The following is a 27,442-nucleotide window of genomic DNA, read 5'->3' as shown; positions in this document are numbered from 1 at the left end:
ATACGTTAAATTCAGTAATTGAGCAGCTACTTGCATGCGGATTGAACACGAGATCAAGCTGGACTTCAAGGATGTCCTGATCAGGCCTAAAAGGTCGACCTTGGCATCTCGTTCCGAGGTGAATCTGGATCGTACCTACACGTTCCGACATTCCGGCAAAACGTGGACTGGTGTACCAATAATTGCATCTAACATGGACTCCACAGGGACCTTTGAAGTCGCCAAGGCTCTAGCCAGCTTTAAGATGCTGACAGTCCTACACAAGCATTATACTGTTGACGAGATAAAAGCCTTCGCTGACGCGAACCCAGAGACTTTGCCCTACGTAATTGTTTCGTGTGGCTCACGGGAAGGTGATTTGGAAAAGGTGCAAGAGATCTTCCGCCTTGTACCAGCCTTCGACTTCATTTGTATTGACGTGGCCAACGGTTATCACGAGAAGTTCGTAGGAGCCGTTGAGAGGCTCCGGGCGGCGTTCCCCAACAAGACAATCTTGGCTGGCAACGTGGTTACGAACGATATGACTGAGGAGCTTATTCTGTCGGGGGCCGACATTGTGAAGGTCGGCATCGGCCCAGGCTCGGTATGCACCACGCGGAAAATGACCGGCGTCGGTTACCCTCAGCTCTCTGCCATCATTGAGTGTGCGGATGCTGCGCATGGACTCAAGGGGATGGTCATCGGTGACGGCGGCTGTGCATGCTCCGGCGATGTCTCCAAAGCCTTTGCTGCAGGAGCCGACTTCGTGATGCTTGGTGGCATGCTAGCCGGACACGACGAATGCGGAGGTGAGCTGGTGACACTGGAAACCGGCCAGAAGCTCAAAATGTTCTACGGAATGTCATCCGATACCGCTATGAAGAAGTACGCAGGTGGAGTCGCAGGCTACCGGTCCAGTGAGGGCAAGACAGTCACGATTCCCTATAGAGGACCAATCAAAGGGTCCATACTTGACATCCTTGGCGGCGTTCGCTCTTCGTGCACCTACGTCGGGGCTGAGTCCTTGAAGGAGCTGAGCAAGCGGACTACCTTCATTCGGGTTAGCCAACAGTTGAACCCAGTCTTCAGCTCGCGGGAAGTCGCCACCGAGAATCGCGGAAACGAGAACTCGACTGTAGTAAACATGTGACAATAGGTTATGGATTACGTAAGTCTCATAGAGGTGCATTCTTCATATCATAGATTCACTGGTTTGGCTTTAGCCTGCCGCTGGCGTAGAGTCGGTAGAAGGTCTGTGTATGCTTGGTACTCTTTGTCGCTGGCGTCGTGTAGGTTGTACAGTGCCTTTCCCAAGAGGACGGTGGTCTTGTTGAACCCGGGCCCTGAGGGCAACAGAACCAGCTTGACTGTGAAATTTTGCGCAAGCCTAGAAATAGTAAGCCAGTTTCGAATCCGAAAATTCTGCCGACGCGTTTGGTCTGATATAGCGATGGTCACGTCAAGGGCAGGGTTACCGAAAGTCATGGAGTTGAACATGTCGTTCTCCGCCACTGATTTGGTTAAACCGACGACGGCATTGTCGAGAAGGCTGGCTCCATCCTTTAGCGCCTCGATCATGAGAGAACCTACGCCCACTGTGGTGGTCTTCCGGCACTTGTCACACCAACTCGGAGCGGACTCGGATGCCGCTGACGACTCAGTCACCCGGAACCCACCGAGTTGCCCGCTGGCCTTGGAAATCTCTTCCGAGATTCGGACGAGATTCTGTGAGAGCAGGTCCCGCTTGTCAACCACGGAGAGGAGGCTGCGCGACACGCTAGTTTCCTGTTCCATTTGGTCGAAGACCATCGGACTGAGTCGTTTCCACATGTCTGGAATGGCCAGTGTGGTCTCAACACAGCCTATTGTGACCTTCGGGCGAGTGTCTGAATCAAACGTTGCCACAGTTGAGTGGGTCTTCCAGAGCTCAGTGGCGCACTTCCCCACAAGCACTGCTAGTTCCCTGTCGAAGTCGGATGTTCGGGGCTTGAATGACAGCAAGGGATGGCACAGAATCAGGGACAGCTTCACAAACGTCATCCCAGTAGTAAGCATTCCGTCGAAGCCGAGGTTGTTAGAAAACAACAGAAGCAGGAATTCGACAGCCTTCTGTTGAAGCTGAAACGTTGAAATGAACTCGTCTGAGTACAGCTCAGCGGAGGCCACTGCATTGGCCGACCTGGGCAACATAAGGATGTCCAACGCCTCCTTCAGCGGCTCTTCGGTCTCTCGGCTGCTATCAATGAGCACAGGAGACAAGGTGAGCGAGTCGAAGCCAGACTTGCCATCTATAGCATGGCCGAATGGAATTAGCGTTGGCTGTAATTTGATGTCGGAGCGGAATGGTGCTGTGGGTTCCTTTATATCGCGCAAACGATCGAACGGTAGGTGGGCAACCCAGTACTCCCCTGAACGAGACCAGCTGTATGTCGGCGACGCCCCCCCGCAAACACGATGGAGGCTGCTCTGCACATCCACAGGCGGGGTCTTCTGTGCCTCCAAGACCTGTCTCATGCTCTTTCCGAGGGCCTGCCCCAACTTGGATCCGTCATGAACACAGACCTGCTTGTCAAAGGCATGTGCTAGCGAATTGTTTTCCGCGCGGGACCACAGCGAGAAGAGCACAGGATATGCCTCTGCAAAGCTGGGAGAAGCTGAGGCGACGTCGCAGGTCTGGAAGAATTGCCCTTCACTGGTTACCAGGTAGGTGAACATGCCGACGACGGCAAACACTGTCTGCTCCACCTTCTGCCTTTTCTTATCTTTTGAGAGGAACCACACCATCAAAGGCAGCCGGATGTTCATATGAGGGTCGCACGACCCATACTGGTTTAGCCAGGGAGGTCGACCCACATCCAGACGTGTGAACGATAACGATTTGAGGTTGCTCGTGCTTCCGCTAGGTTCCATGAGTCGTATTTGCGATTCCGACATTCTGACGCCTGTGACTGTAGGGAATGGAATGTGAAACGCTGAAGTGCTGGATCTGTCGAATGGCTCCACTGGCGCTACGAACTTGCTGAGGAACGGGTTCAATGAGACGTGGAAGTCATGGTGTATTTCCGCGGCGGCGTGCTCGCCAATCAGCTCCAGGTCGTTGACGTAGCAAATCTTTCCGTCTTCCACAGAGTGGATATACTTTGAATCGGGTCGTGAGCTATCTTCAGAGAATAAAATCGGGGTGTTCCGATCTCGGAGCGCGAGTTTGTCTTTGTTTTGGGAGATACCTCCTAGCCTTGCGACGTCTTGCTGGAATGCAGCAGCCACATCTTCTGCAACGCTCTCGTCTGGGGACAGGTACATCAGCAGCTGAAAGTCCTTGGATGGCTTGGGCAACACCTTCAACTTGTACACGGAACTTAATACATTCACGGCGCTGGCCAGCAACAGGTGCGAGAATTCGGATTCGAGGTGCTTCCCAAGCAACATGATATTTTTGCAACGTTTAAATACGATTTTTGATGCCGTTTAAGGGTTTGCTGAGCTCCAGCTGGTCGCCTATGCAGTAGCTATAGCCTGTCCGCCCTAACCCACACACGTCCCTTGCCTTTTGTATGGCCTCCGCCCTACACCACACACGTCCCATGCCTTCTGTTACAGCGAAGTCTTGACCGACGTGGTAGCGAAATCGTTTTCACGGTGTTATCCACAGGTTGACTCAGCTATCGTCAGCGGCGTTGCTAATTTACGGTATCTACATTGATGTGGCGGTGGTGGCCCCTCCTAGCCCGACTCTTGGTGGCGTCACGGTGGCGAGACGCGGTCTGGGATGCGGTTTCGCGTTGTGATCCCGAGCCCAGCGCCCTTAACTTGACAGTTGACGATTCCGAGGAACACCTGATACAACTAGTTCGGCAGTCCAAGGCACCGATGCATTTGCCGGTGGTTCACCTTCTTCGACACTGGGATGTGTTTGGAAAGAAGGAGCGACTATTGGAGTCGGACGATTTGAAAGCCCAAAGACTGGACGTTTTTGAGGCGAACCAGAAAATAATCAACCTGTCGAAAGGCTCACCTTTCACACTGGGAGAAACTATCTTCATGGACATGTTGGCTGACGAAGTCGAGCGTATGTTCCCAACCAAGAAAAATCGCTCCCATCACGATTCTCACGTCGGTGCCCCTGTGACGCTAGATCGTAATGCTGGAGACTCCACCGCTCTGCCACCCACTCTGGACTGGTCACTGACTGGTTGTGTGGGACCCGTCACGAATCAGGGAAACTGCGGAGCCTGTTATGCACTCGCGTCCACCTCAAGCCATGAGAGCTCTCTGTGCCTTCGGAATCTGCGTCGTCTGTCCAAAGACCTTGACAACAGGCCAGGAGAGACGGTGGAACAACGCTTGATCCGGGCGGACCACCGATCCGCAGTGGTGGATGTCTGGGCTCTCCGCGACCTCGGTGCGCCTGTCTCCCCCTTCCATAGCACAAGTGCACCAGCACAACCGTACAATCAGTCAGAGCACCTCACACTTCTCTCGGCTCAACAGACCGTCGACTGCTCTTCCAACTACGGAAACAGCGGATGTGCTGGTGGCGATTTCCGACCCGCGTTTGAGTACCTGATGAAGCGCCCTCTCTGCTTAGACCAAGACTACAGCTACGCCGAGGCGGACTCGCCATGTCTGGCGTCGTCGTGTGTGAAATCTAACTGGCGCCACTGGATGATGACTGATTTTGGGGTGTGTGTCTAATACCGAATGATTCAGGTCGTTGTCGGAGATGAGGAGGACTTGAAGGCTGTCCTGTTCCACTATGGTCCCCTGGCCGTCGCAATCGAGAGCAATCATCCACATTTCTTCCTATACAAGGGAGGCGTCCTGCAGGATTCCTTCGACTTCCGTTGCGACAGCAATGTTGACCACGCAATGCTCTTGGTTGGGTACGGGACTGAACCAGATGGGACTGACTACTGGCTACTTCGGAACTCATGGAGCACAAAGTGGGGTTATGCAGGCTATGGAAAAGTTCTGCGAGGGTCGGGGAAGACTTATGGTGAGTGCGGTATCCTTGTGGAACCTCATCTGGCTGTTGCCAACTGAGTCGGATATACTAACCGGAAAAACACTAACACCACGTAATACAATGCTCAGTCTTCAGCATTAGCATTTCCTGAGTAATTGGGACTGATGTTGTGGCGAACCTACATGTATCTCATCTCGAGCTGCCTCGGCATGAAATGTGGAGGAGGGCCAGATGAGAGTGTTGACCTCCAGCTGCTCGTGGTGTTGGACAGTTCAGTCAGTATGCATCCGATGTTCGAAAGAGTTCAGGGGCAAATCTTGAACTTGAACACTCGGCTTGGCAAGTCCTACAACAAGTCGAGCTTTGGTTTGGTCTCCTTTACAGATAAAGTTGACACGGGCCACGTGAACGATGTCCACCCCTACAAGCTGGTGGCGCCTTTAGGACTTGACGCCGACGCACTAGCTGTCGCTGTGAACTCTCTGAGGCCCACTCGGAATCAGGACAGCCCCAAGTCGAGTCTGGATGCCTTGATTTGGAGCCTCCGCGACCCCAAAGTTGGGTGGAAGGAGGGCGGAGGCCACCAACGAGTCATAGCGCTGTACACCAACGCTGGCTATAAACTCCACGACGACTGGATCACGCCCCCATTGACGCCATGTGACCCAAACTCCGAGCAAGACCCCGAAACCACCGACTATTGTACCCCTGAACAGGGGTTGCCGTTGTTCAAGCAGTGGCAAGGAATCGTTCTGGTGAACCTGAACGGAGCCGAAGCCGATACGAAGGCTCAATGGGGGACGCTAATAGGGATGTACAACAGATCTGGATTGTCATTCCAGGAATCGGATTTCAAACGCGATATCCTAGCTGTGCTTGAGGAGGAATACTGCCATGCAAGGGCTTTGAAGAAGTGTAAAGAGCTTCTAGACGGTTATAGTATCTGTCAGGAGCACTGTCAGAGATTCATGTTAAAGGAATCAGCGGTTGAGGCTCCTGATGGTTCCTTGAGTTCAGACTTGGATTCAGGGGCTGAAGTCGCTGACATGATCGTCTCCTTAACCTCTTGCATCGAAGACTCCAACTCCACAAAATATCGTCTGATGTTGGGAACGGACGTACCCGTCCCCACTGAAGCCACCACCACAACTGCTGCTGCTGTTGTCACCACCACAACTGCTGCTGCTGTTGTCACCACCACAACTGCTGGAATCGGATCCGGAACTGGAGCTGGAACTGGAACTGGAATTGGAATTGGAACTACTGCCACCGGAGCTAATGATAGCAGCGACCTAAATACTGAGAACCATGGAAGTCATAGCCACGATAGCGACAGCAGCCATGACAGCCACGACAGCAAGGAAAGCGGTGGGAGCGAGTTTCCATCAGACCAATCGACTGAACATGACCGTGGGAAGCATTCTAAAAAGTCCAAGGAGTCCGATAAGTCGAAAAAGTCCAAGAAGTCGAAAAAGTCCAAGAAGTCGAAAAAGTCCAAGAGGTCGAAGGAGTCCAAAACTTCCAAGGAACGCGAAAAGGAGGCGGTATTTCAAGCGATTCTCAGCATTCTCGCCGGCGCAGCCGCGGCAGGCGCTGGAGCTGGAGGCGGAGGTGGAGCTCAAGGAAACCAAGGGGACGGCGGTGGCCTGCGTCTGTAGTGAGATGTCTCGTAATGTTTGACTTGGGCAGCATTAGTCAGTTGTTGTCATCGACCAGTCACCTTAACATCACGTGACTTTTAGGATTTCTTTGTAATAAGGAATGATGTGGTCAGTTGTTTCGTTGTTGATGTTACAGGGAGGCGCAATTGACTGTCCCGAAGGTAGTAAGCGGGTTCATCTGCAGCTGCTAATTGTGCTCGACAGCTCAGCGAGCATGGGTCCCACTTTCGAGAAGGTCAAAGCGCAAATCACAGATCTAGGGAAGAACCTGTCAACTACTTATGCCGAGTCTTCCTTTGGTCTCGTTTCTTTTATAGATAAGAAGGATCCAGATTGGGGGGACTGGACAAAACCAATCCACCCTTACAAACTTGTGGCGCCTTTGGGACTCTCTGCGCCGGAGCTGTCTGCCGCTGTGAACACTCTCACCCCCACTCGGAATCAGGACAACCCCGAGTCGAGTCTGGATGCCTTGATTTGGAGCCTCCGCGACCCCAAAGTTGGGTGGAAGGAGGGCGGAGGCCACCAACGAGTCATGGCGCTGTATACAGACGACCTCTACAAACTCCACGACGACTGGATCACGCCCCCATTGACGCCATGTGACCCAAACTCCGAGCAAGACCCCGAAACCACCGACTACTGCACCCCTGAACAGGGGTTGCCGTTGTTCAAGCAGTGGCAAGGTTTCGTTCTGCTGTACATTCGAGGGCGGGATGAGGTGAAAGCTCAATGGAAGGCACTGACAGACCAATACACGGCGGCGGGTCTTTGGTTCAAGGATTCCAGTTTCCAGAATGATCTGTTAGATGAGCTCAAGAAGCATTACTGCGACACAAAGGTACTCTCTGAGTGTCTCGATGCATTGAAGGAGCTCGAGACGTGTAAGGAGCTCTGCTCGCAGTATCTCACTGAAGAAACAGCTGTGCTTTGTCCTTCTGGTGACATGTCTTCGGACATGACAAATGGCAACGATGTCGCAGATTGCATTCTGGAAACAACCAGCTGCGAGCCGACCGAGCCTCCTTCAACCAACCTAACTTCCCCATCAGATCTCACTGAGCTTACCACCACAATATCAGGCGCGAAGGAACCAAGTGGCCCGCCCGGAGCCAGTGCACATACCGAGCGGTCCACTGGCCCACCAGGAGCCAGTGACGCCACGACTGTACCGGCTACCTCAACGACTACCTCTTCCGAAACTGCGCCGGCAGTTTCCACAACCACGCCAGCACACAGTTCTACAACTATACCGGCAACCTCTTGCACAGCTCTGCCGGCAACCTCTTCCACGGCTCTGCCGGCAACCTCTTCCACAGCTCTGCCAGCAACCTCTTCCACAGCTCTGCCGGCAACCTCCTCCACAACACAGTTCAAGGGAACGGCTGATATGTCCAGCTCCGGGGCGACGAGGGACTTAGACTTCCAGGTGGTGCTCGACATCCTGATGGAGGAGACCTGTGGCCAGATATGCAAAAACGAGTGCGAGCCTCCACCAGAATGTTCAACAGAATGCTAGTGTGTAAAACCCCTGGCTATATTTGGAATTCGTAGATGAAGGTCGATGGCTTGCTTCTGCTGCTTCATCGACTAGAGCTGTCGTTGATCCTCGCGCCCGTCATCCTTGACAAGGCGGCCGTGCAGTTGGGAGCCTCGGCCTGGGCGGCCCCTATATGCGCTTACTTGGTGTCTACGAGATTGGCGATCTTCTTGGTGTCGTGGGTGTACGGCGTTTTGGTTCCCCTGCTGATCGTCTATATCACTGGCTTCACGCACTTCAGATGGCAGAGTATACCTGCCATGCTGAGCCTCTCCGTGACGGCATCGAATGTGTATGCCGACCCTGAATTATACGGCAACGTCCTCCGCGGCTTTTCCCTCTACGCCTTCGCCATTCCCCGCGCTGGAATTTTCCTGTTGTCGCAGCTACTCTCGTGGCTCGTGCAGGTGCCGCAGCTCGCGACGCCTGACGGCCCCTACGGGGTAGGTGTGGACAGTGAGACCTTCGAGGACGGCGGTCTGCAGGTCTCAGTCAACATTTTCTACCCTGTGAGCAAACTAGCTCCCACTGACCTCACATTTCAATATGTGAACGAGTCTAGTGTGCGAGTCATTGGTAAGTCAATGCTTCCTCCTAAGGGAGTTGTACTTGCTTATCAACGCTCTCTTCGTCCGTCCTGTGCCTTGGAAGTGGGTCTCCACCTGCGACCAGTCAACCACCCCTCTCTCCTGTCGCGACTTATCGACGAGCCTGGACAGCTTCTCTACACTCGCCGTTGTCCAGTTTTTGTAACTTGACGGCCGTTGGCGGTTCCGGGTTGATACGGGCGGATTGACCTGCCGCTTAAGGAGGAGAAGGGCGTGGATGGAGCGCACGACGGACGAGGGGATGTTGTTGGCCTCCAGTTGGTTAATAAAGCATCGTAGTTCTGTTTTGCGAAGAGCGATTCCTTTCATAGGCGATTGAATTCTGTGTTATTACTTTTTACAGGTGAGCGCCTCAAGATACCATCTGTTCTCCTGATGTTTCTTCTGGACTCCACGTCCAATGCTTCCCCATACGCCCCTATATCGACTGCAAAACAACATTGGCCCCTGGTGTTACACTCCCATGATATACTATCCACGGCGTCATGTAACGTATCCTACTGTGAGAAGCTATGTGCGGACGGGGCAATTGTCGTGCTGATCAATCATGCAACGCATGACCAGGAGATCCTCCGAACATTCTCCGACAAGAAGACAACTCGGCGACGATTTCTACTCAGCCGACTGCGACAATTGGATTTCGTTCTGGCTGAGCTCCGCAGCCGGTCGGAATCTGCTGGAAGGATGGTGGAGCGACACGTGGACTGGACTACAGTGATGGGCTCTGGAGTTGGTATCGGGGCATCGGCAGTACTGGGTCATTGCATTCGTCAGCTCGCAACCCACCCAAATGCTCCGCCTATCTTCCATGTGCTGTCGCTGGTTTCGCCCTGCCTGGATGGGTTTCTGATGTCAGAGCTGTCTCCAAGGATCTCCAATTCGATGAAGTCCTATTTTACGTTAACTTCTGACAATGAGTCGGCCACGGAAGGTGAGCGGCTTCCTAGTGTGACACTGATCCACATCCCTCAACAAGTTATGGTCATTACGGCGGGCAAGAGCCGACCAGGGGCTGTTGGTAGGTGTTTAAAACGCCGGTGGAGGCCTCCAATTGCCGGAACGGATGACCGACGACGAGCTAGAAACGCCACGATGCTCGTTAGACTACTTTACGTAAGATCTGCATCGTAACTGTCATGCAGATGCGTCCGAAGGCCAGCTTGAATGTCTTTCTCCACATCAACAGAGCCAACACTGCTGATTTGTCGGACTTGGCACTGGTATCGCCGTTCCTGTTCCGGTCACTGGGCCTGACAGGCGCTCGCGAGGCCAACCACACAAACATGTTGGTTGCTCAAGCAGTTAGCAACCTACTGCACCATGAATACCGTCGGAACCTCATCCATCCTGCTGCCCAAAAAACTGCTATCTTGAGTCCTGCCACAGAAACACTCAAGCCGCTTTTGGCGCCGGTCGGAAGCATTCGTCTGCCAGCCAGGCGGGAACTCTCATCGAGCGCTACGGCGGTGCTTTTGGCGCTGGAAATGCTAGATGTCAAGCCCTATCGTCCGGGTCACTCCTCAGAGCAGTGGCGCGCTCATGCCATCGAGCTCTTGGTGACGGCCAACGGACAAGACGAGCCTACCAAGAGCCCGCACGCAAAGCATTACATCACAGAGGGCCTCCTATCCTACATCGACCTGGTAGATGCCAGAGGGATGTCGACTGATCACGGGGCCGAGTACCACCTTCCGGGTTGTATAGACATCAACAAAGTGTGGACTCTAGCGGAGATTTGATGCGATTACTGGTCTTCGTATGCGTCGTCGTCTTCGTAGTGCCGGATCTGGCTCTTGGCCACATCATCCGCGTTCATACCCTCGAAACCGGTACCCCCCTCCGCCAATACTTCGGCGTAGGAGGACACGATCGTCAGCATGTAACAGCTGACACAGATAACGAAAAGGTTGACTAGCGTAACCACAATAATTCGGCGTGTGTCAGCTGTTGTAGGGCTGATGAGGCTTGAGGAGTTCGTCTCGTACGGCCAAAGCATAAGTTTATGCGCCAGCCAATAGTACCACTGAAAAACGATGCCGAAAATGGCTGAACCCTTCATGTAGTTCACAGCGCAGGGTATGAACGCCGCCATTCGGCGGCTGTTGAGAATCACCGACCAGAAGCATGCCACTCCGCAGAAAATCTGGATGACGCTTGTCACTAAGAAGGAGCTGGTGGCAAAGTCCGGAAAGGTCTCCTCCTGGGTTGTTTCCCAAACATTCAGGCCCCCAAGACAGCCGAAGAGAGATCCAATGCAAAGAACCTGCGTCATAACGCGCGTGAGGAGGCCTACCCCGACGCTCAAAGGGAGGAAGAGGCAGCAGTGGGACAGGTCATTCCGCTGCCTCGTAAAACAGCACATCTACACTATGTCTAATGCGCATATCTTTTCGTAAACTTCACTCATCACACAACCATCTCACAGCAGCGCACTCAGCACACAGCAGCGCACACAGCAGCGCACATGGCAGCGCACATGGCAGCGCACATGGCAGCGCACATGGCAGCGCACACGGCACACAGCGCTCATAGCAGCAGCACTCGTAGCAGCAGCACTTATAGCTCACACTCAGTTGGCCGCTCCTCAACGAAATAGCTCACACTCAGTTGGCCGCTCCTCAACGAAAGAGAACGCACTCATACGTCGCAGACTGGTAGGCTGCTCACGTCTACAGTTCAGGTGGAGGAAGCGTCAAACGTCCGCGACCTTTTTTCAAATAAAGGTTAAGCTAATATTGCACATTACGCATCAGTATGCTTATCTTTGCGATCCACCTGTACTCGGGGGTAGAATTCCTTTAGAGTTTCCTTCTTCACCTTCTTGAGCATGTCCTCAGGGAAGGTTCGAAGCAGCTCCCACGCAATGTCCAAAGACTGGAAGATATCTCGCGACTCATATGGCCCTTGGCGCAAAAATCTGTTCTCAAACTTCTCCGTAAACTCCAGATACAGAAGGTCGTCGGCCGATAGCGCCTCCTCACCGACAACTGCCTTCATCGCTCTGGTATCTTGACCTATGGCGTAGTTGGCGTAAAGTTGGTCTGAGATCTGAGGGTGATCGTACCTTGTGAAGCCCTGCCCGATACCAGACTTCATCAGTCGTGACAGAGAGGGCAACACATTGATAGGCGGGTAGATCTGACGATTATGAAGCGACCGATCCACAAAGATTTGCCCCTCGGTAATGTAGCCCGTCAGATCCGGAATGGGATGTGTAATGTCATCGTTGGGCATCGTGAGGATTGGGAACTGAGTGATGGATCCATTGCGGCCATGTACTCGGCCCGCTCTCTCATAGATAGTCGCCAGATCTGTGTACATATAGCCGGGGTACCCTCGGCGCCCCGGGACCTCTTCCCTAGCGGCAGACACCTCTCTGAGGGCGTCGGCGTAAGAGGACATATCCGTCAAAATGACGAAGACGTGCATGTCCTTCTCGTAGGCCAGGTACTCGGCGGTGGTCAGGGCCATACGAGGAGTAATAATCCTTTCTACAGTTGGGTCGTTGGCAAGATTTAGGAAAAGCGCCACGCGTTCCATAGAACCATTCTCCTCGAAATCGCGACGGAAGAAGCGTGCAGTTTCCATATTAACTCCCATGGCTCCGAACACCACCGCGAAATTATCATCGTGCCCATCCTGTGTGTCCTTTCCAGCGACCAACCCTGCTTGGCGGCACATCTGGCTGGCAATCTCATTGTGTGGCAGACCGGCAGCCGAGAACAGAGGCAGCTTCTGTCCGCGGACGACAGAGTTCATAACGTCGATAGCCGAAATTCCCGTCTGAATCATCTCCTTAGGATACGTTCTACAGGCAGGGTTGATACTGGACCCTTCAATGTCGAGGTACTCCTCAGCCAACACTGGGGGACCACGGTCGATAGGCTTGCCAGCGCCGTTGAAAGCGCGGCCGAGCATATCCTCGCTGATCGCCATCTTCAAGGTCTCCCCCGTAAATTCTACGTGAGCCTTCTTGTTATCGATTCCCGTGGTTCCTTCGAATACCTGTACCACGGCCTTCTCACCCCTGACCTCAAGACACTGCCCTTGCCGAATGCTCCCATCAGCCAGGTGGATATTCACGATCTCCGCGTACCTGGGGCACTTCACCTTGTCGAGGATGACAAGGGGTCCCGCAACGCCAGAGACCGTGTTGTAGTCAAGTCGAGGCTTGACGTAGTAGTCACGAGTCGCTGCCTTGACGTTGACGTCAGTGGGAGTGCCAGCCTCGAGAGTAGTTGTCTTCTTCTTTCCCATTGCAATTTAAATATACAAATTGAGAGCACTTAGTACCCCATGAATAACCCCTCACTCCGTAGGCACTCCACAGTCTAACAGACCAAGAAACGAATCGTGACCCCACCCTCAGCCAGAGTCTCGCAGACACCCGATTTACACATTGTACCGTGTGCATTACGTCACCCCACCGAACAAGCAAATGGCCTGGTCCGATTTCTCAGCGCAACACAATATCGTATCCAAATCAGGAGTTTGATGAAAACGGAGCCGTCCAGCAGAGAGCATATTCCGTTGGGGCTCTCCCTACTGGCGTCCGTGTCAAACGCCACAACGGAGTACGAGGCGGCATTCCAAGAGCTAACACGCAGCGCCAACACTAGCGTGAACAGGTCACCTTCGTGAGGTAGAACTCTGGTTACCACAGGTCCAGACTACTCAGCGGTCTGGCGAATCCCCTGACGTGGAGTCAGTTTCAAACCTTGAAGGGGCTTGTGGAGGAGATGGATTGCCCTTCAACGCTGGAGGGCTTGGAACTAACCCGCGAGATTTTTCTGGGGGACCACCCAACTGCTTCTGAGATGTCCTGGTTTCGGTCGGAGTTGGATTCCAGCGTCGTCTCCGCCGTGGAAGATCTGACACGGTTCGAGGCAGGAGGGCCGCTCTCAAGAGAAGTGCTGAATGCCTCCCTGCGAGGAGACCTCACACCTGAAAGGTGCACCCATCTGTTGGCCTGCAGTCAGAGATCCGTGTTTACAAAAATGTTGGAGGTGGAGCAGCAACTATCGTGGAACACTGTATTCGATTGGGCGTGTGGTGAGATGGAGCTCTTCATCAGGTCGAATCCTCCACGGACGGAACTCAAAAAATGTGAGGCTACATTGGCGGCTGAACAGATCTCAGGCAGGCGCTTCCAGTCTTCGCGTTCGGCTGCCTTGGCTTGTTCACGGAGATAGAATCTTCGACGGAGCTAGCGCTTGCGTGGCTTGCCCTTCTCTCTACCCAGGTGGGCTGGCACAGTTCCATACAAGAAGTCTCTCCAGAAATCGGATGGGACGGCTTATTCAGAGTGGGAGAACTGTGAGAATTTCACACAGATAACAGTGGCGGATTTCGACGCTCTGAGGTTTCATGCAAAGCAGAAGAGGCACGCCTCGCTTATGGAGGCACTCTTGATAGCCCGGAATGTGTCTTCAGATGTTTCGCCGATTGGGGACAGTTTACAATGGCATGGTGACTACCAGGTCCCAGATGTGGCTGACTTTCTGCTGGACAACGATCTGCTGCCACTGCTCACTCGCCAGAAGTTTACGCCCAAGTATCTGATCTCCGAGCTAATCACGAGTCAAGTTGATGGATATCGCCGGGTAGCCCTCAAAGCCAAACGATACCGCCGAAAAACACTCCACAACATCCGAGTTGTCCTTAGACAAACTACGACCTCGGCCGTGGAGCTCGGACTGGTCAATCTATCGAAGGCCGAGCTCTCTGAGACATCGAAATCCCTACGCGGGAATGACCCCCTGCCCTGTGGAAAGCTGACGAAGTTGGGTCCTGTCATGCCACTATGTGTGCGAGATGTGCTTTACGGCGTGCCGCAAAAGACTTTGCCTTCCCCTTTGCGGTCCCTAATTGAGAGAGCGGCACAACTCAGCGAGTTATGCCAACGCATAATACAGGCTGTTATTCTGGTTGTTGCCGGCACTGAGAATTCGAATCTATTGGCTAACATAAACGACGCACAGCGATCGTTCACAGACAGGGCCATCATGTCTTTGCGGGGACCGCACCTGAATTGGAGTGACGCTGACGTCAAGGAAGCGCTACAATTGAGCAAGCGACTGGGTTCACGAACTCGCCAACGTCAGGCTTCAACCTCCGTGCCGAGGGAGACAACTCCAATCTCGACAACTACAAACTCGACACCGATAAACTCAACAACACCAGCACAAACAACGCGTTCTTCCGACTCTCCCCCTCTGCCCTTACAACCCTTGCGACAACTGCAGAGGTTGCGGATTGCCACAGGAACGTCCCTGCCTTTCGCATCTGACGATCTGCCGCTGGGTTGTTTGTATATTGCACATTTTAGGAGTTCATAAGATGCGAATTGAACCCACTGAAGTTGGATTTTTCCCAGTGATACTATGCGTACCACCATTTGAAAGTCTCCGCTCGCAAGCTCTAACGGAGGATTCACTCGACCCACCTCTCGTGGCGACATTCTTGACCGAGTTGCGCCCGCTGAATGCAATACCGGCACCTGCAGCCGGCACCTTCGAAAGGCGGCTGTACGACGACCTTCTGTGCGTGTACCCTCCCTCCACGTACGCACCACTGTCGACAGGTCAGCTCGATCGACTATTGGAGGAGGTCAAGGCCGCAATGCATCCCTCCAGAGAAAACGAATTCCATCGACCGTGCATTCAGTTCCTGTCGGCTTTAACACGGCACGGTATGACACCGTCCATGGCCAGTCAAATTGTAGAGTCCGACCTAGCATACATGGTGCCCCCCGGATTATTTTTCATTGCCCAGGAGTCAGGCGTCGTCAGAAGCTTCATTCCTATCTTGTCATTGGCGTTGCAATCGGCGCTCGTCCACCGCAATTCTAAGACGATCGAGAATTGCGTCAGCAAGTACTGCCTCCCGGCTGCTCGGTGGTTGGTAGCTGCCCCTGACACGATGGAAATGGCGTCCATGGCAAGCACCTTCAGAATCATTGCAACTGCGATGTGTCGATATCGAACCACTTCCGTCCTTGTCGATGTGTCACTTTGGTGGGTCGCAGCTTTGATAGTCATTCTCGGCGAACCTTCAGTGCCCCTTCTACGCAGCGGGACCGCAGTCCAGATGGATGAATCCTCGCGCAGAAAGTTGGGGCTGTCCTTTTTTCGGGTCGCACTGGTTCAGCTTTCATTGGCTGCACAGGGTGCCGCACTGAAACCCGACCCCGCTGGGGCCTGGATCGGACTAGCCCTCCTCGGAGTGAGCGCAACTAAAGCACCTGAGCTGAGTAGTCTCCCGACACCGATCAAACTGGACTTGGATCAGGGATTCTTACTGTCCAGGAAGCGCCGGAGAACTCTGCAACAGTCTTCTCCTGGTAAACAATTCTCCTGCATGGCGGTGTCCGGTGTGATGATGCCCAAAACAACTCCGTTGACGACAGACTCTACGGTCTTTGAGGCCTTCACGACCAAAGTTTCTGACCAACGTCACGAAAATGGAGTCCTTTGCAACCTTCTCGCTCTGCTCTCGCGAAAACAAAATCCCCCAACGACAGTGGACCCTACCGAGGAGGCGCGCCTACTTGACGATGTACGAACTGGAAGCTCTTTTCTGAGCGTACTGATTTCAGATGCGGCTGAAGACTATTCGCTTCCGAAGGACATTCGCGACTACCTTCAGATGGCAGATCCAATAGCCTCAGAGAATGCTTATTGGGAGCAACTCGCAGCAAACCAAATCTCGGAGCTGGACTCGACTGCGGCCCTGCTGACGCTACCTATCGATGGTGGGAATGGATGGCAGAAGCGGGCGCGCCTTCTGCTTTTAGTGTCCGTCATTGCCGTCATGTCCGACGCTCGAGAATTGTTCGAATCAACCATCAGCCTCTTCCCCTCAATCTCATTCCGTGACTGGACGAAGTCGTTGGATTTTCTGGTTGTGTGCGCTACTTGTATTAGATGTCACCCACAACGCGGTTCCAGTGTGATACACAAGGCCTTGGAGGAATGCATACAGCTTCCGATGCCTCTACATCAGCTCCCCTGGCTCACTAATTACCCTCCACCTTTGTTCCTCATTCCTGCGGCGAAACTTGCAAGTAGTCTTCTGAATTTGACAGCTGTTATGATGGACTGCGCTGGGAGGTGGATTGAGAAAACGAAGGCCAGGTCGTTGGTTGCGCAACACGCAGAAGCCGTCCGGGCGATGGCACGCTGCTGCGGATGCCTCACAGAGACCCCTGTCAGGCCGCTGTGCACTGAACCCATCAAAGAATCCCATGTCGAGGCAGAAGAAGAGCACGTCGACTCAAAATCTGAACCACGCATCTACGTAGCTAAGCCCTCCAATTTGAGTCCCTTTACGGCAAGGTTACCATGTCACCCTGTCCAGAGAATGAGTCCTCTGCCGATGATGTCACTGGAGCTGAGCATTGGCCAGATGGATATTTATGCGAATTGGAGGTCGACATGAATACCGAATCTCAATTGACCTTCTCAGCCCTATTTCATGTCAAGGTTGGGGATCCAGTATTGACCGACCGCGCGACACCCTTCCCCAACCCATAGTTAACCCCCTACCCCCTTACAGGCCCTCTCTCCCTCCCCGTCTTCTGGGAGATGTTGTCGAGCCGACGCCAAACTTGGTCATCCCTGATAAGCCTGGCCAGGATATGGGAGTGATGTTCAAGCGGCTGTTGTTGGGTCCGCTTGTGCTGAAGCCTGACCGGTGGGCAGTCATCCCTCGGTTCAAACTGGAGTGCTGCTCTGTGTGGTGCCCTCGCTATTTCCGCAAAGATGATGCTTTGCTGGGACTCATGCACTCAATGTTAGGTCAAGGTGGCCTGCCTCGGTTTACTTGTTCCCGAATTGTTGTCAGTTTGGGGCAATCTGATCATCCTCACACCACCTCCCGAAGCACTACTCAAACGGAGCCCACTCTCATAATAGCTGAACTTCTGTTCGACGGTTCAGTTCGTCGGCGTATCTTCGGAATGCTCTCTCCAGGCTCATTCTCTGCGGCGTTCACCGAAGACATAGAGTGGTTTGTGTCGCGAGTTCTTCAGTTTCCAACGTTAGTTGAGAAGGTGCTGGATCCGGACTGGATGAACGTCAGGCCCAAACCCCAGCGGATGCAACTGTTATCGTCAGGGTGCTTTCATGCGCTACTAACTCTCTTTGAGTCCTCGAAACATCTGCCTTTACTTCCTATGTGGCTGCTTCGACGGATATTTAAGCACATCGAGACCATATCAAAGGTTGAAATCTTAACAGAAACACTGGTGTGCGACTACAGCAGCAACGTCATTCCGAAGAGGCAAGAATTCGACTTCAGCTCCAAATACGGGCTCGGCCTGACGGATGGAGCCAGCGTCGACAACATCTTCTGGACCGGAGTTGCCCCTGAGGCCCAAACCTACCGAGGGCTGACGGACCTCCAGGTAAACCGACTCTTTCTCCTCTATGCGCATTTCCTCTTAAGCTACCCCGAGGAGTACTCTCTCCGCATGCCCCGGTCCAGACTCAAGTTCCCCTACTTTGAGCAATCATTCGCTGAGCAGCTATCGAAGGAAATAAACGGCAGCAAAGAGCTGATTCGAACTTGGCTGGAAGTTATTGCACTGCTAATCAAGCGGACGCCATCGATTTTCAAACTGGTGGAGAGCCAGCCAACCGACTCTGTCTAACTGGTGGAGAGCCTGCCAGCCGTGTCTAACTGATTATTTTTTAGTAATAGTAGTGAATACTGATGAGTGTGTGTAAGGCGTCTCACGACTGGGCAGCCTGCTGCTTCTGCGTCCCTTTGGCTGCGTTTATCATAGTGACAGGCTTGCTGATCCTGTTGAAAGGTGAGATGCTGCTTTTTGTGACTATCAGGCCTGTTCGATGTCATGATAGTCTGTTGCTTGAGGAAGTTTCCCCAGTTCACGTCAGTTATCGAACTTTTGCATTCCGGTTGGGAGATCTCGTTTGGTATTCTTCTTCTGTACGTTCTTCAAAAGAAGTGCCCTCACTGGGCCAACTTCTGCAATATCATGGGACGGATGTTCCTCTGCTTCTCATTGTTCGTATTCACCATGGATACCATGAGCCGTGTGGCATCTGATGTGCTCATTGACGACAGCACAACTCCCTCTCCGACCACTGCCCCAACTCACGCAACTCACATTTTGCGCGACGTGCTATGGTCTGGCGTTTTTCCTGAATCTTCCGACAAGCGAGAGATCGGCGGGTTGGACGACGTCAGTTGCGGTTTTGGCGAACAAGAATTCCGGACGCTCTACGCCATTTGGTTTACGTTGTACCTCGTTACTTTCTTACGTGAGCGGATTCGAGGGAGCCAATGCAGTGATGTGTTTCTTTTTTCATTCCATTGTGTCACTACGGTACATCTACAGCCAAGGTGGGACCGGATGGGAGCGAATGACATACCAGGAGCTGAAGGAGGAGCGAGACATGTGGGCAGACGTTGCGTCGAATTCCACGTCCTGCGCCTAATACGAAACGTACGGTCGCCCGGTGACAATGATTTTGATATTACGGTGAAAGGTGAAAATGCTATTGATAATCCCGTTTGTCGCTTGGTCGGGTCAATGCCTCTTCGGTCCTGATGGATCCAGAGCTCTACTTCCCCACGCCGCTCGTCATGCGATGGGAGTGTCCCCCGCTCGAGAGCCCAAGCCACATCGAACTCGTGGAGTGGTTCGGGACACACCAGCCACTCCGATGCTCGGCGAACTGCTTCGAAATGTCACCAAGACGCTCTGTTCGATCGCCGGCCCATCGATTCCTCCACTGTACTTCAAACGACCTAGTCTCGCGACCTCCGGAAACTGGACTCTATCCCTAGACGTCAACTACTCGGCGAGGATTACCACCATCAAGCAGGTCGACTTCGTCGCCGGAAGGGTGTCGCTCATTGTTGAGGAGGAATTGTCCTGGTACGATCCGCGTCTGACCTACGATATTGATCATAAGGAGTGGGAAAGCAACCGATGCTTGCAAATGACGACAAATGAGTTCAGTGGCGGACTAATCTGGCTTCCCGAGCTGCATGTTACAAACCATGCCTACGACTACTATCACGAAACTCACACCTCGATATTCCCCGCCTGCGTATACAGCGAAACCTACGCAAAACGTGAAGGGGTCAATGTCCGCTGGTCTAAACTAACTCCTAGAGTTTTCTCGTGCCTGTTGCTATTCGATGCATTCCCCTTCGACAAGCAGTTTTGCGAAATGCGGTTGGCGATAATCGGCGGTAACAACCACATGCACTTGGTGCCTCTCAGCCTCAATGGCACCGACTACAAGGATTCCTCCTTCAAGTTGAAGTTCCTGCTGATTGATGATTCGCCTCAATCGCTCTCCATATTGCTAGAGCTCGCTCGCCGCCCAGAGTTCCACGTCAATTATTTCTTCCTACCTATGGCTCTGACAGGTGCCATGGCCTACTTCTCATTCTGGGTACATTTCGTTTACAACGATCGAATCTCATACTGTCTGACGTTGCTTTGGGCACTGTACACTATTGTAGCTCGCACGTCAGAGTATCGGCCTGAGATGGCTCGAGATACATGGTTTGACGCCTACCAAGGTATCCTCTTGCTGTTCGCTGCAGCTCCTGCCTTTGAGGCGCTCCTCGTTGTGGGAGTCAAACACCGAATAGACCGACACAACGCTACCCAGGCCACACGCTACTTAAACCGGCGCAAATTCCTCCAACGGGTGGCCTTTCTGGCCGCGGAGCATTACTCCAGAACAGGCCACAAACCGGCAGTGGAACATGCCTTCGGTCCGATGACTAAAGACTTAACGCGTGTGTGTTCCGACCCCTCTGTCCTCATGGACGCACACAGCAGGGAACGGGTGGTAGAGGCTGCCCTGCCACCACCAATGGAGAGAGACTCGCTGGCACTCTGTAGGAAGATAGACGCTTTCTTCATGCTGTGTTTCCCAGGGTTGCTGTTCGCCGAGACCGCCTTTCTCATTGGGGAAATAACTGATGTTGGTGTGGAATCTGACATCGGTTACATGACCAGGTCAGGGTACATTCTCGCGTTGAGCATGCTACTGATGGTAGCTTCCCTGTGGTTTCTCGGGTGCGCGCTGTACATGTTGGATGCAACGGGTAAGATGGACAGCGAAGCTGATTGGCTGAATTCCTTCTCAAAGATAATGCATCAGCACCGATTGGAATCACGTTTGAGGGCCTTGAGATCTAGCTCCTCTTCCAACATCTGAACGGCATCGACAGCCTCCTTAGCGGCACCGAAAGCACAGTGGATGCTAGAACCGGGCCGTAGTCTCGAGAATCCACAGACGCTTCATTGTTGTCCCCTTGCAGCCATATCCTGCCTTCATTCAACACAACCTCCCTTGCTAGGCAATCAGCGTTTGTATGGCCGAGGTACTGCCTCACAAATCCGTCCAAGCCCACCACTTGCACTCGGTCAGCCGATACGAACAATGTGTCCCCAGGCATGCCTATCAGTCGTTTGCACACGCGTTTAGAGGGCTCGTTAGGGTTCTTAGCCACCACAATAGAGTTTCTGGATGGGAGCGACTTCACTCGCCGACACAAATAGACTTCCCCCTTGCCCTCGATTTCAGGTTGCATGCTGGAGCCAACTGCTTGGCAGAGAGAGTACTTGTGAAAGAAGGCAACCGCAGGAAGCAACACTGTAGCCGACTTGGCCACTTTAGAGAACATCGAAGTCGAAGTCTTGAATTTTACGCAAGTAGCACACAGAGCCACTCAAACGAAATTCATCCCCAACACCATATCCTCCTCTTCTGTAGCCCGAATCAGCTCACGGTGCAGATCCAGTTTCTCCTGAAGGCACAGCGCCTTCTCTTGGCGTATCTTCAACTCTCGTTCGTCGGAATGGAGACAGAGTTCAACCTGGCTTAGACGGTCTAGGGATTCCGCGAGATCATCTGCCTCCATGGCGTGTCTTCTTTCCACGTCGCGTTTCTCGGCCTCAAGAAGTCGAACCTTGCAGGCCCACTCTTGGCGCTCAGCCGACAAGGACTGCTTCAGCGCACGCACCTCCTCCTGAAGGCCGCTTAATTTGTTGCGTGCCGCCAACAATTCGTCCTCGTCCACTGAAACTACAGTGGCGGGCAGATTCACTAGATCCGGGCAGCTTCGTAGTTTTGCTTGTAGATCCGCCGCTTGACTCTCAAGCATTTCTTTTTGACGACGTTTTAGTTGTAGGTCAGACACCTGTTGTTTGACACGCGATTCTAGCAGAGGCCGAATCTGGCTGCCTCTGAGGGCTTCACTCAGGTGTTGGGAGACCACCGTCAACGCCTCCTCCCAGCCGCCTTCAGATCCGTCGAAGCTCGCAATTGCTTCGCTGATCCATCGTTGTATTTCGAGATCAGACATTATTATTTCGTTTCATCGAAACTTGAAAAACCATAGAGCAATTAGGCCCACTGCCAGCAGCAGTACACCCGCTGCGATCTGCATCTGCAGCGCAGTCATGGTAAATTTGGAAGTCTGTGGCGATTCTGCTGGTGCGTTTTTCTGCGCCTTTTCAGCAGCAGGAGCTGCACCGGCAGCTGAGGCGGCAGCTGGAGCGGCAGCTTGAGAGGCAGCTTGTGAGGCAGCTGGGACTGCAGCTGGAGCGGCAGCTTGAGAGGCAACTGGAGCAGCCTGCGGTGCCACAGCAGGCGGAGTCTGCTCCGGAGGATCATCGGCCTGTGGTGGCTCTGTGACGTCTTCAGCAGCCTCTTCGGCGTTGCTTTCGGCCTGCTCACGACGCACCTCCGCATCTGCATTGGCATTTGCTGGCGCATTGGCCGCCTCAGGACTTCCTGGAGCTCCCTGTTTCGGAAGGGAACTCTCAGGAGGGGGTTTATTTCCTCCGGGCACTGCACTGTCTGGTGGAGCTTCGCCCGCTACCGGTAGAGAATCTGGAGGTCCCTTTTCCGCGGGCAGGGGGGGCTCTCCTGGGGCTGGGGTCGCTGCTATTTGGGAAGCGCCGGCGTCCATTGCATCCTGGGCGGGATTTGGAACGTCCTCGGGGTCTGTGTCTGCTACCTGATTTGGCAACTGGCTCACTTTCTTTTGCTGGAGCTTTGCTGCCTGATTTCGCAGGAGCTTTGCTGCCTGATTTCGCTGGAGCTTTGGTGCCTGATTTCGCTTGAGCGCCTGGAGCTGCAGTGGAGGAAGAGGCATCATCTTCCAAATAGGTAGCATCCCCTTCGAACGGTTGGACGGACTCCCCAAAAGTGTCTAGGTTGCCCCACACTGCCACACCTACCAGGCGTGAGTAGACGCATCCGCAGGTACCCTTCTGGTTGAGGTCTTACTCTGGCTGTGACCGCATTAATGGATGAGTCGAAAGTGTGATGCGACGCCATTGCCGCGTCAGGCAAGTCGTTGCTGTCTGCTCTGCCAACCGAATTCAGCCTGGAGCTTCCCGCAACTACCGAAAGTGTCAACCACATGGATGAGTGCCAGATAAATGCCGGCGATCAGGAGGAATTGCCCAAATTCCGTCATGAGCGACCTGAGCTCTGCTGGTTTGCCTGTGGACCGAACAGTGGAGATCGGACTCCTTACGCTAAACGTCACGGAAGCACACCTGAAGGAGATATGCCAGTGTTTTGGTGTGGTGGAAGAGGTGCGATTTGGATCTGGGGCGCCCGTAAGAGGACATCCCTGCCAAAAGGCCTACGTGTCGTTTGAATGCATATCTGGGTCAAAGGAGACGCGTCGAAGGCTGAATCGCGGTTTCATCGATGGTCAAGAGGTCGTGGTGGCAGATTTATCGCCTCTGGATGAGATACAGGATCGGAGATCCGGCTCTGAATCCTCACGGAAGGGACGTCGACGCCGATTACGAAGTAGTTCAGATGAATAATACTGAGATGTTCTTTCAGCAAAAGGTCCACAAGACCTCCACCGAGGAGGTAGTTTTATGTTCGCACTCTGCCAGAGACGGATTGCACGGATGGAGACCCATGTCAGTTGACATTTGAACAAATGCATCAATCCTCCATGGCTTGAATGTCGTTCGCTTGCTTTTCCATTTGCGTGGCGAGCTGCGTCATACCGGCTGTAAATGCCTACGTCGTTAAGTTTCTTCGCTGTTTCTTTCTCGACATCGCACTCTTCCACTTTGGTGCCGGTTTCAATCTTCTCCTGAACGGTCTTGGCTGCTGTCGGGGCGGGAATTTCGGCAGGTGGAGTCTCGGAAGGTGCTTCAGAGGGTGCTTCAGAGGGTGCTTCAGAGGGTGCTTCAGCGGGTGCTTCAGCGGGTTCAGAGGGAGCTTCAGAGGGCACTTCTTCTGAGGCTGGAGGCTCGGGCTCCACCACCGCTGGCGGCTCTGTAGCAGTATCGGCCTCCACAACGGCCTTCTCTGCCTCTTCCACGGCCTCCTCAGCAGGAGATTCACTTGGAGCTTCCGTCGGGGCGGCTGTAACTTCCTCTTCACGCACCTCCTCTGCTACTCACACTCCCATTTGTCCCACGTATTTCGTCCACGGCTTGTTGAGCCTCCTCCTCCTGTTCCTGGACGTCTTCAACTTTGGTTTGCTCCACAACCTCGTCAGTGGCGTCCTCAGCGACCTTTTCTTGCTCCTTATCGGCAACATCTTGGAGTATCGCCTGCGGTGCGTCGTCGGTCACCTTCTCTTCCAGCGCTTCCTGTGCAGCGTCATCCTTGACTTCTTCTACAAGCAGTTCCTTTTCTGCCTCCTCTTCCTTCTTTTGGTCTTGCATCATCAACTGCGGCGCGATCACAGCTGATGCTTTCTCCTGCACCGGCGGAGCTGACACACTTGCCGCACTTGCCGCCCCACCGCCTCCAGACGGGAACGGAATGGGAATTATCATAGGACTCTGCTGGCATGGTGCGGGCTGTGGCGCCAGCACCGTGTGGTGGTGGCAGTGGTGGTGGCAGCACCGAGCACTCGCCTGCAGTATGAGAGCGAAAACTATTGTACACATACACATTTACCTTAAAAGTCAAAATGGACCGATGCCCTCTGTCCCGACACCAGCTTGTAAGCTGGGTCAATGAAGAGTTCAAGGTCAGCATATCCAAGGTGGAACAGTGTGGGACTGGCGCGGTGTTCTGTTTGATATTCGATTCTGTTATAGGTAACGTACGAATGTCCCGTGTAAACTGGGGGGCAAGACAGGAGTACGAGTACATCGATAACTTTCGTCTACTACAGTGCGCTCTGACTGATGCCGGTGTGCAGAAGAAGCTAGACATCGACACTCTGGTTAGGTGTCGCTGTCAAAACAACCTGGAGCTGTTGCAATGGGCCTACAACTTTTATGAGCGCAGTGGCGGAATGCCCGACGTATACGATCCGGTGCATACCCGAGAAATGGGTACATGTCGGGGACCTTGGCCCCTACACTTCCGCACCTGGGGACAAAAATCACGCGGCGAGAATCTTCCTCCAAGTCGACGCGACAAGAAACCCAAAGAGGACGACATCGCGAGTACTTTCAAAGACGAAAGAGACTATTACTATGGTGTCCTGAGGCAGGTCGAGGTATTTTGTCAAGAGAACATTGCTGAGGGGAGGACGCTCGTAGAGGCGCAGGCCGTCCTGGGTCTGTTGTATGAGGAGGGCGAGCAGTAATCAGTGAGGAGTAAACAATGAAGTTAAACATTGTCAGTTAGGACATTAAATCTTGGAGTTTGGCAATGTGTTATGACGAATTTAATGCGTGCAGATTTACACCAGCAACAAAGATGGGAAGCTGAATTCTTGCAAGCCTTAAACCCGACGATTGTCGATGTCCGTGCGCCAACAGAACCATCGCAGAAGGAGGTGGTGAATGAGCAGGTGGTTGATGAGCCGACAGCTGATCGGCCGCCCCCTCGGGCTCTCGTCTTTCAGAGATCTGTAGCGAGTCTCAAGAGCGTTTTGAAGTCTGAGACCATGAGCGCCTTGAAGTCGGAAACCATCAGCAATCGCATTGCTCCCGAAATACGCCGTGCCTTCACAGAGAACATGCGAAATACTCTTGCTGAGGTCGACGATACGTCTTCGCCTCCAACGCGGCGGTCTACGTTTGCAGCGCCGCCAGCCTCCTTGTTTGACGACGAAGATCTGACCGACGTTCGCCGAGGTTTGTTCTCTCAAACGCTGGACATGGTGAAGAATGCGTACAAAAATAGAGACGACTTGATATACCAAGCCACAACCAAGGTAGAGGCCATGTGTAACAAATGGAGCCCTAACCAAGATGGGTCCGACACGAGCAAAGAAGAGTCACTGACTGATGTTTTTAACGCGTATGTGAAGGCTCCTGGAAGCTACATCGTCCTTGGCGGATCGCGCAATACCAGCGTCAGCGAGAGAAAATGCTTCTCGTCCTTCCTCGGGTCTGTAGGGCGCGGTTTCGAGACGTGGCCGCCTGGCTTTGCAATCGAGCGGATGGTGGAAAACGTGGCGGTGGTATCGCGGCCGTTGGATCCCCTTCGGAGCATGCTGACAGGTCAGGGATTCGCCCTCACTGCGGATCAGGTGTTCGTAATCAGCACTGGAATCTCCCCCTTGGTCCCTTTCCTGACGGTGAGTGGCATAGCCACAGGCCGCGGCCCTCAACGCCATCTGATTGCCGACACCGTGGCGGTTCTTTTCACTCGCTTTTTCCTCCGAAACGCGCAAGCCTACCTTTCGAAGTTAACAGACGAGTGCCCTTCAGAGGACTCGCGCTTCCCTGCAGGCGCCGTTCGATTGAAGGACATTCGGTATGTGGTCCAGTCCGCCGTCCTCGACGTCAGCCACGCTTTGGGTCATAGTGTTGATGAAGACTGCCTGTTACGTAGTGGGTCGTCGCTGGTGGCTTGTGTGAGTCTGCTGGATGAGGGGGGAACTGTGATTCGGTCAGTAGTGTGTCACATAGGAGACACTCGGGCTGTCTGCCTCACCCCGTGTGGCTCTGAGAGTCCCGTGACGACGAAAGCAGATGTTCCGCGATATGTCGTTGACTGGCAAAACGAGGAGCATTTATTGGGGACCAACATTGAGGAACGAAAGAGAGTGCTCACCGCCTGCATTCGAGAAAAACAACAGGAAGTATGGATGGTGAGGCAGAAGGAGACTGACATGTCTCTTCTGACCAAGCACATGAGGCTGGTGAAAGGCATCTGGGACGAGCACCCTGTGGACCTCTCCCAGCCGGACGCTGGAAAGCAGGACGAGCTCGAGGCTTCTCCCGTGGGCGACGATGAAGACGTCATGGCCAGCATTTATAGGGGCTTCCCGCTATCCAGAGGGCTGGGGTTTCAGGCGTTCACTCCCTTTGGATTGTTGCCGTATCCCGAGTTCACAGAGGTTCCCCGCCGTAAGAAGCGTCGTTGCTCCACGATCGCACCGGAGTTCCTGGTACTCAGCTCAGCGCCAATGGCTATGGTGGCCACGGCCGAGGAAATTTCTGACGGTCTCGTAGAGGGCCTCTTTCTGCAGAAGCACTCGCTGCAGAAATCAGCAGACGAGCTGTGGCACAGAGGAAGACAAAAGTTGTTGCTGCGCCACCCTGAGCTGGTGGGATGTGACCTATCTATTCTTGTTGTTCTTGTGTGATGCCAACCGAAACGGAGTGTTGAACGTGGTGGAGAGAACCAAGTGTGGGGTGTCACATGCGCAATTCCAGGATTGAATAATCGTAAATTCAGAGTCGCTATGGGTGTTTTCTTCTCTAAGATCTTTCAGAAGCTCATCGCCAAGGAGCCTATGA

At 53.5% G+C, this 27,442-nt stretch overlaps 16 protein-coding genes across 26 annotated transcripts; 10 read left to right on the top strand and 6 right to left on the bottom strand.

Annotated features, from left to right (window-relative positions):
* Positions 1–34: 34 nt before the first annotated feature.
* On the top strand, positions 35–1,129 carry KVP17_004456 (uncharacterized protein; the record flags this gene model as incomplete). Its single annotated transcript, XM_068522664.1, has 1 exon — positions 35–1,129. The coding sequence occupies one exon, from the start codon at positions 35–37 to the stop codon at positions 1,127–1,129; it is 1,095 nt and encodes a 364-aa protein (XP_068375968.1).
* A 47-nt stretch (positions 1,130–1,176) lies between these two features.
* On the bottom strand, positions 1,177–3,408 carry KVP17_004465 (uncharacterized protein; the record flags this gene model as incomplete). The annotated part of the gene is made up of 1 exon (XM_068522675.1): positions 1,177–3,408. One exon carries the CDS (start codon positions 3,406–3,408, stop codon positions 1,177–1,179), a length of 2,232 nt encoding a protein of 743 aa, XP_068375979.1.
* A 273-nt stretch (positions 3,409–3,681) lies between these two features.
* On the top strand, positions 3,682–6,603 carry KVP17_004452 (uncharacterized protein; the record flags this gene model as incomplete). 4 transcript variants are annotated; one of them, XM_068522656.1, is made up of 3 exons in its annotated part: positions 3,682–4,662; positions 4,690–4,975; positions 5,330–6,603. In XM_068522656.1, the coding sequence occupies 3 exons, from the start codon at positions 3,682–3,684 to the stop codon at positions 6,601–6,603; spliced, it is 2,541 nt and encodes an 846-aa protein (XP_068375960.1). The 4 variants fall into 4 exon arrangements, with proteins under 4 accessions (XP_068375960.1, XP_068375963.1, XP_068375962.1 ...); XM_068522659.1 differs by lacking the exons at positions 4,690–4,975; positions 5,330–6,603 and having other exon boundaries at positions 3,682–4,674; XM_068522658.1 differs by lacking the exons at positions 3,682–4,662; positions 5,330–6,603 and having other exon boundaries at positions 4,681–5,022.
* A 130-nt stretch (positions 6,604–6,733) lies between these two features.
* KVP17_004469 (uncharacterized protein) lies at positions 6,734–8,125 on the top strand (the record flags this gene model as incomplete). The annotated part of the gene is made up of 1 exon (XM_068522682.1): positions 6,734–8,125. The coding sequence occupies one exon, from the start codon at positions 6,734–6,736 to the stop codon at positions 8,123–8,125; it is 1,392 nt and encodes a 463-aa protein (XP_068375983.1).
* Positions 8,126–8,160: 35 nt separating this feature from the next.
* Positions 8,161–10,493, top strand: KVP17_004451 (uncharacterized protein; the record flags this gene model as incomplete). 3 transcript variants are annotated; one of them, XM_068522655.1, is made up of 3 exons in its annotated part: positions 8,161–8,722; positions 9,098–9,867; positions 9,897–10,493. In XM_068522655.1, 3 exons carry the CDS (start codon positions 8,161–8,163, stop codon positions 10,491–10,493), a joined length of 1,929 nt encoding a protein of 642 aa, XP_068375959.1. The 3 variants fall into 3 exon arrangements, with proteins under 3 accessions (XP_068375959.1, XP_068375957.1, XP_068375958.1); XM_068522654.1 differs by lacking the exon at positions 8,161–8,722 and having other exon boundaries at positions 9,130–9,867; XM_068522653.1 differs by lacking the exons at positions 9,098–9,867; positions 9,897–10,493 and having other exon boundaries at positions 8,161–8,904.
* A 5-nt stretch (positions 10,494–10,498) lies between these two features.
* Positions 10,499–11,116, bottom strand: KVP17_004466 (uncharacterized protein; the record flags this gene model as incomplete). The annotated part of the gene is made up of 1 exon (XM_068522676.1): positions 10,499–11,116. One exon carries the CDS (start codon positions 11,114–11,116, stop codon positions 10,499–10,501), a length of 618 nt encoding a protein of 205 aa, XP_068375980.1.
* Positions 11,117–11,496: 380 nt separating this feature from the next.
* KVP17_004460 (uncharacterized protein) lies at positions 11,497–13,011 on the bottom strand (the record flags this gene model as incomplete). The annotated part of the gene is made up of 1 exon (XM_068522669.1): positions 11,497–13,011. The coding sequence occupies one exon, from the start codon at positions 13,009–13,011 to the stop codon at positions 11,497–11,499; it is 1,515 nt and encodes a 504-aa protein (XP_068375973.1).
* Positions 13,012–13,248: 237 nt separating this feature from the next.
* Positions 13,249–18,406, top strand: KVP17_004446 (uncharacterized protein; the record flags this gene model as incomplete). Of its 4 annotated transcripts, XM_068522644.1 has the most annotated exons (6): positions 13,249–13,391; positions 13,418–13,860; positions 13,887–14,059; positions 14,088–14,853; positions 15,131–17,090; positions 17,311–18,406. In XM_068522644.1, 6 exons carry the CDS (start codon positions 13,249–13,251, stop codon positions 18,404–18,406), a joined length of 4,581 nt encoding a protein of 1,526 aa, XP_068375950.1. The 4 variants fall into 4 exon arrangements, with proteins under 4 accessions (XP_068375950.1, XP_068375948.1, XP_068375947.1 ...); XM_068522642.1 differs by lacking the exons at positions 13,249–13,391; positions 13,418–13,860; positions 13,887–14,059; positions 15,131–17,090; positions 17,311–18,406 and having other exon boundaries at positions 14,151–15,092; XM_068522641.1 differs by lacking the exons at positions 13,249–13,391; positions 13,418–13,860; positions 13,887–14,059; positions 14,088–14,853; positions 17,311–18,406 and having other exon boundaries at positions 15,094–17,193.
* Positions 18,407–18,468: 62 nt separating this feature from the next.
* KVP17_005352 (uncharacterized protein) lies at positions 18,469–19,217 on the top strand (the record flags this gene model as incomplete). The annotated part of the gene is made up of 3 exons (XM_068515162.1): positions 18,469–18,568; positions 18,597–19,040; positions 19,069–19,217. 3 exons carry the CDS (start codon positions 18,469–18,471, stop codon positions 19,215–19,217), a joined length of 693 nt encoding a protein of 230 aa, XP_068375994.1.
* Positions 19,218–19,274: 57 nt separating this feature from the next.
* On the top strand, positions 19,275–20,963 carry KVP17_004467 (uncharacterized protein; the record flags this gene model as incomplete). Its single annotated transcript, XM_068522680.1, has 1 exon — positions 19,275–20,963. The coding sequence occupies one exon, from the start codon at positions 19,275–19,277 to the stop codon at positions 20,961–20,963; it is 1,689 nt and encodes a 562-aa protein (XP_068375981.1).
* A 514-nt stretch (positions 20,964–21,477) lies between these two features.
* KVP17_004461 (uncharacterized protein) lies at positions 21,478–22,113 on the bottom strand (the record flags this gene model as incomplete). Its single annotated transcript, XM_068522670.1, has 1 exon — positions 21,478–22,113. The coding sequence occupies one exon, from the start codon at positions 22,111–22,113 to the stop codon at positions 21,478–21,480; it is 636 nt and encodes a 211-aa protein (XP_068375974.1).
* A 12-nt stretch (positions 22,114–22,125) lies between these two features.
* Positions 22,126–22,911, bottom strand: KVP17_004468 (uncharacterized protein; the record flags this gene model as incomplete). Its single annotated transcript, XM_068522681.1, has 1 exon — positions 22,126–22,911. The coding sequence occupies one exon, from the start codon at positions 22,909–22,911 to the stop codon at positions 22,126–22,128; it is 786 nt and encodes a 261-aa protein (XP_068375982.1).
* Positions 22,912–23,233: 322 nt separating this feature from the next.
* On the top strand, positions 23,234–23,596 carry KVP17_004450 (uncharacterized protein; the record flags this gene model as incomplete). Its single annotated transcript, XM_068522652.1, has 1 exon — positions 23,234–23,596. One exon carries the CDS (start codon positions 23,234–23,236, stop codon positions 23,594–23,596), a length of 363 nt encoding a protein of 120 aa, XP_068375956.1.
* A 127-nt stretch (positions 23,597–23,723) lies between these two features.
* KVP17_004447 (uncharacterized protein) lies at positions 23,724–24,571 on the bottom strand (the record flags this gene model as incomplete). 2 transcript variants are annotated; one of them, XM_068522647.1, is made up of 4 exons in its annotated part: positions 23,724–23,777; positions 23,806–24,179; positions 24,208–24,507; positions 24,538–24,571. In XM_068522647.1, 4 exons carry the CDS (start codon positions 24,569–24,571, stop codon positions 23,724–23,726), a joined length of 762 nt encoding a protein of 253 aa, XP_068375951.1. The 2 variants fall into 2 exon arrangements, with proteins under 2 accessions (XP_068375951.1, XP_068375952.1); XM_068522648.1 differs by lacking the exons at positions 23,724–23,777; positions 24,538–24,571 and having other exon boundaries at positions 24,167–24,457.
* Positions 24,572–24,708: 137 nt separating this feature from the next.
* On the top strand, positions 24,709–25,335 carry KVP17_004463 (uncharacterized protein; the record flags this gene model as incomplete). Its single annotated transcript, XM_068522673.1, has 1 exon — positions 24,709–25,335. One exon carries the CDS (start codon positions 24,709–24,711, stop codon positions 25,333–25,335), a length of 627 nt encoding a protein of 208 aa, XP_068375977.1.
* Positions 25,336–25,407: 72 nt separating this feature from the next.
* Positions 25,408–27,288, top strand: KVP17_004449 (uncharacterized protein; the record flags this gene model as incomplete). Of its 2 annotated transcripts, none has more annotated exons than XM_068522650.1 (1): positions 25,408–27,288. In XM_068522650.1, one exon carries the CDS (start codon positions 25,408–25,410, stop codon positions 27,286–27,288), a length of 1,881 nt encoding a protein of 626 aa, XP_068375954.1. The 2 variants fall into 2 exon arrangements, with proteins under 2 accessions (XP_068375954.1, XP_068375955.1); XM_068522651.1 differs by having other exon boundaries at positions 25,420–27,288.
* Between the last annotated feature and the right edge of the window lie 154 nt (positions 27,289–27,442).

The sequence above is a fragment of a genome (assembly GCF_019968985.1).
Source record: "MAG: Porospora cf. gigantea B chromosome Unknown PgB_NODE_27_length_66552_cov_117.71, whole genome shotgun sequence".
NCBI classification, from domain to species: Eukaryota; Apicomplexa; class Conoidasida; order Eugregarinorida; family Porosporidae; genus Porospora; species Porospora cf. gigantea B.
This window is presented reverse-complemented; position numbering and strand designations above follow the sequence as displayed.